Source organism: Etheostoma cragini, chromosome 24 (genome assembly GCF_013103735.1).
Source record: "Etheostoma cragini isolate CJK2018 chromosome 24, CSU_Ecrag_1.0, whole genome shotgun sequence".
Lineage (NCBI taxonomy): Eukaryota > Metazoa > Chordata > Actinopteri > Perciformes > Percidae > Etheostoma > Etheostoma cragini.
Window position 1 is genome coordinate 10,315,028 of NC_048430.1, and position 5,035 is coordinate 10,320,062.

The 5,035-nt window shown below is 39.6% G+C and overlaps 1 protein-coding gene across 1 annotated transcript in view; it reads left to right on the forward strand.

Moving 5' to 3' along the window:
* The first annotated feature begins 572 nt into the window (after positions 1-572).
* The window catches only part of ccdc14 (coiled-coil domain containing 14), a 7,543-nt gene continuing 3,080 nt past the window's right edge, over positions 573-5,035 (forward strand). The window contains exons 1-5 of the mRNA XM_034864168.1: positions 573-703; positions 1,643-1,698; positions 2,863-2,938; positions 3,358-3,430; positions 4,290-4,367. Coding sequence (XP_034720059.1) covers positions 680-703; positions 1,643-1,698; positions 2,863-2,938; positions 3,358-3,430; positions 4,290-4,367 — 307 coding nt within the window. The 5' untranslated portion in view covers positions 573-679. The remainder of the gene's footprint in view (positions 704-1,642; positions 1,699-2,862; positions 2,939-3,357; positions 3,431-4,289; positions 4,368-5,035) is intronic.

Consider the following 5,035-nt stretch of genomic DNA (forward strand, 5'->3'; position numbering starts at 1 on the left):
AAAGGATCAGTTCGTTACTTTTTTACATATAAATATATAAAACCGTTTAGAAAAGCGACAAAAACATCGGGCAAAGCGTTGAAAGTGTCATTAGGTTCAATATTTTAATACTGACCCAGAAAAAAACTAAAAGTTGCATGGTCGATGGGAAGACAACACAAGGGTTGAATCAAGGTGTTTGACTTTTCCCGCCTCTGAAGTAGCTGTCGTCGTCTCCATAGAAACGGTTGAAGAGGCACAGTGGTATTGAACTTTACTTTCTTAAATACTGAAGTATTTAGCTAGTAACGGTGGACAAGTGCATACAATACAGACAAAATGCAGTTTAACTAGTTTTAATCAATGGTCATAAGATAACTTCTAGATTGGTTTATTATCCATTCAAACAGTCCGTGGTGTTTCTGTGAATTGAACGGTGTTACATACTGCACACAGTAGCCTACACTATAATCAGAGTGATGTTCTACATTATTCCTGGCTCTGCAGCTCCGCCCACCTTGAGTGTGTGGATTCATTTTGATTGGTCAGCTACATGTTTTCCGTTTTAAACTTGTGCTTCAACCGGAAGCTGTAGAACATCTTCAGTAGAGCTAGAACAGTCAAAACACTCTCCGCTGTGTTGGACCGTCACATTTTGCAAGACGGTAGCGTTAGTTGACTGAAGCGGCTGTTTTAAACCATGAAAGGAATGGCTAAAAGCAAGGTAACGTTAACCGACTACTGCGACTTTAACTTGCTACACACACTGACGTATGACTAGCTGTTTATTGTCATTGGAGTTACGTTAGTTTCCCAGAGACATACAGGAGAGCTCTAATACGGTGTTAAGTGTGTTACTGTGCTGTCTGCGGGGACACATGACACATTCACAGTCAACAGTAACCAGTGTGTTAATCTAACATTACTCCATGACCTTGCTTTGAAGTTGCAGGGCTGTAGTTTTGTGCTTTAGCTAATATGTTGATAGGGTAATGTAAGTGTTAACAATGCAACTAAAAAAGTATATCTGATAGACTTACATGGGAAATGTAGACTACACACAATCAGCAACAAGTAACAAAGACATGCTGCACATAAGGCAACAACAAAGACAATAAAAAAGAAGGGAAAAGTGCAACCTAGCATACATGTTATAAAAAATGAATTATGTTCCAATGATATAATGACTTGGCTCCTTGGTAGGGCTTAACACTGGTGTAAATGTGAGCTCAGATTTGGGCTGTAGGGTTGATGTAAAAGCTGTCTGGTATGGAATAAAATTGATGTCTGTAAAATATTTCACCCAGTTGCAGCGTATAAACAGAAAATATAATATGTCCATTGAACATTTTTAGAAAGACAATTTATCACATACCAGTAGTATATGCAGTGTCGACATTGCACAAGTAGTTTATGAATTTATTTTACAGACATCTGGGGATGTAAGATCTTCATTTCAGGCTGCCATGGTAATTAATCCAAAATGTATTTTTCTAAAGTAGAAGTGTATTTATGCCACGGCTCCAGTGTTTCTTTCTGCCCAGTATTGGCTGGTAGCTCTCACAGTGATGGGCGTGTGGACAGAATTGTCCCACAGACAGGCTTTAAGAATGTTAGGATGCTTCAGTGCTACAACTGTTGGAAATCGGTTTGTCACTGACAGGTGGTGACGTCGGGGAGGCTGACAGGAGGAGTCAAAGGGCAGCTGGCCAGGAGACGGTGAGTAGTGACGGCTACTATTCAGTTCAATTCAGTTTTATTTATATAGCGCCAAATCACAACAATAAGACTACGGGGGCAAGAGAGCACAAGACTCAGGGAAAAGGAAGAAGTTGAGTTAGTAACATGCATTAATGGGATGAGGTTGCATACAGACGGAGAGAAGGAGGAAGAGAGAGGTGCAATGTTTATCAAAGTCACAATATGTGTCAAACCATTCTAAAATAAAGTGTCAAACCATTCTAAAATAAAGTGTTGTAGTGCTGCAGAGACATCCCGGCCTACAAATCATACTCAACAGATTAAAGAAAAAATCTTTGATTGGTACAGATCCTCGCAAAAAATCACACTTCAGTTATTTATTTATACTGTGTGTGTGTGTGTGTGTGTGTGTATATATATATACACACACTTATATATCAATTTATATTAATTATATATATTGATATATATCAATTTTTTTCTTCAATAAAAATAAGAATGATACCAATATCAAAATGTCATTGCAAAATGTCAAAATAATTGCAGTTATATATTTTTCTAATATCGAGCAGCACTAGCAGGGCCGGTTCTAGCCCCTTGGTTGCCCTAGGCGAGATTGAGTTTTGCGCTTTTGTTGAGGAAGTTACCTCCTTAAATATGATAATTATTCACCTGGGTGATACAATAATTCATTTTAAGTTATTACTAACCCCCTGGACTGTAATATTTCAGATGTGGTTGAGCAAGATTTCTTCTCATGTTCAAAACTTTGTGCATGTTCAAAATTGATGTCATCGGTGTTCTCCGAGATTTGGAGGAGTCATGATATTTTGAGAAAAATAAAGTGATAATAGGCTATTACAAGAATAAAGTCACAATATTTAAGAACATAATCCACCTGCACCATAGGCTGTTGTGCATTACGTGATTGCTCTCCTGATACGCAATATGTGCTAAACACATGTATAAATATTGCATAAAGTGGTGACCACGATGACTTATTTGAAAGAAAATTAAGAGTTTTGCTTCTTTTCAATGAAATATGGAAACAACCATCCAAATGCTCGCAATGTGCTAGGACCCCAGTCATTGCAGCTTGTGGCCATAGTTCAGTTTTTTATGCTTACACACTTCTTATTTAACAGTGTTCTTACAATGTGCTGTGCTCCTCTGTGTTGTTAGAGTGACTCCAAAACCAGGACCAGCAGCCGGCCCTGAGCCAGCCTACTCTCTGTACTCCACCGACTCTGAAGACCAGGTAGTGTAGTGACCAGATTTACAGTCAGTACAAAACACAAGAGAACATTTTGATATTTTAAACCTTCAGCTATATTTTTCATCTTCAGTAACAGGCCTCTGTCAGATTAAAGCTGAAGAAATGTAATGTAGTCTATGAACTATTACACAGTCAGACTTTCACCACTATATCACCCATTAAGGTCTGGTAAATGATGAGTCAATGGAAAACAATGCAAAAAATGTGTGTGTGTTAACTTATTGACTCTCTGACATTCCTTCTTATCTCTATGTCTACCTGCTTTCTGAAATTGCCCAGGTAATAGTGTCCTATCAGTTTCCACATAAAAGTCATCAGCGTCATGTTGACTACAAGTGGAAGTCCTTAAAGTGGACGTTGAATGTGTTAGTGATACTCACAGCTGTGTTTTTTACCCTCAGGTTACTTATCTCCATAATGGTCTAGACCGGTGTGCTGCCTTGCTCGGTGGCATCCTTCAGGCGGAGAAGGCAGGTCAGTTGTGTTTCCTATCATAACGGTCATGAATAGAGCAGCCAATAATTTGCTGTCAGTAATGCGGAAACAGTCAGATGAGAAAAAATCCAACCACACTCTGGTGCCAGCTTCTCCACTCTGACGATTTTCTATGTTTCTCAACTTTAGATCTGGTTTCTATCATTTATATATTTGGGGATTCAGCATGTTGGTTGGACAAACAGACTCACATTGAATAAATACTTAAATACATGAATTAACCAGAGCGGCATTCTGAGAGTGCAGACCTTCATCAAGGTATGTCTCATTTCACAGTGTTGATGCAGTGTGATTTTTCCCATTTGGGTAGTTATGTATTTGTTCTGACACCACATTAATGCAGCAATATCTAACACTGTAAACGAAAGTTAAAGACTTTTTGGAGGCTTTTCTGCCATAAATGGACAGGACACGTTGGTGAGAAAGGGGAAAGAGAGGGGGGGAAGTATTGCAGGAAATCGTCACAGGTTGGACTTGAACTCTGGAGCTCTGCGTCGAGACGTCAGCCTCGAAGTAGTTCTTTCTTGAGTTCTTTTTTGGCAAATGCTACACGCCTCCACCCGATTTAATGAAAATCAGGCCAGTAGTTTTTCTGTAATCCTGGGTTTGAGAGTCCCCAAATGGCAAAAGCAGATTGGTTTTTGGATTTTGGGTCAGTTGTAAAGGTCAGGGTTAGGGAAGCAGTGGTTAGGTTAAGCAAATCTCCAGAAAATAAGACAGAAAGTGTACAGAATATACCAAGCATAGCTAAATGACTGTTAAGACATTAATATCAACACATTGTAAACACAAGTACATTGATCTCTCTCTCTCTCTCTTTTTGTGTGTGTGTTGCCAGGCCTTCCCAAAGCAGTGAAGGGTGGAGCAGCTAAATCAAGATCATCTACCTCACGACTAAAGAAAACCAACAACAGAGGTAAATGAGTGCATGTGTTAGGTTTAGTTCAGTTTATTTGACATTAGGAGGAGGAGTATCACATGCTACTACAATACAATATGTCAAGGATGACAAAACTAAGTCCAAGATGTATTTTTGGTGTCAGAATCACATCTTAACTTTGGTTCATAACATCAACAATCTCTCAGTTAGTACCTTTTACACTAGTTCCTGTTCTTACCAATACTACTGGGTGGCAGTAGCTCAGGCCGTAGTGAGTTGGGTTGGGAACTGGAGAGTCGCTGTTCAAGTCCCCACACGGACCAAAGTATGGTGGTAGACTGGTAGCTGGAGAGGTGCCAGTTCACCTCCTGGCGAGGCACCGAACTCCCCAACTTTTCGGTGCGGCTTTCCATGGGTAGCCCCCCACTCTGACATCTCCATTTAGTGCATGTATAGGTACTGAGCATGTGTGTGTAGTTCAGGCCTGTGTGTAATAACATCAGAGTGAAAACATTGTAATTTTCCCTTACAGGATTAATACATATGATTATTATTATTATTGCAGTGTCACAAAATTAGCAACATCCAGCAGTGTCAGTATGTTAGCCTCCAGCAGAGTGGTGTTGTTTTAGTAGTTTGAGCAATGTGATATAGTGTGTGTGTGTGTGTGTGTGTGTGTGTGTGTGTGTGTGTGTGTGTGTGTG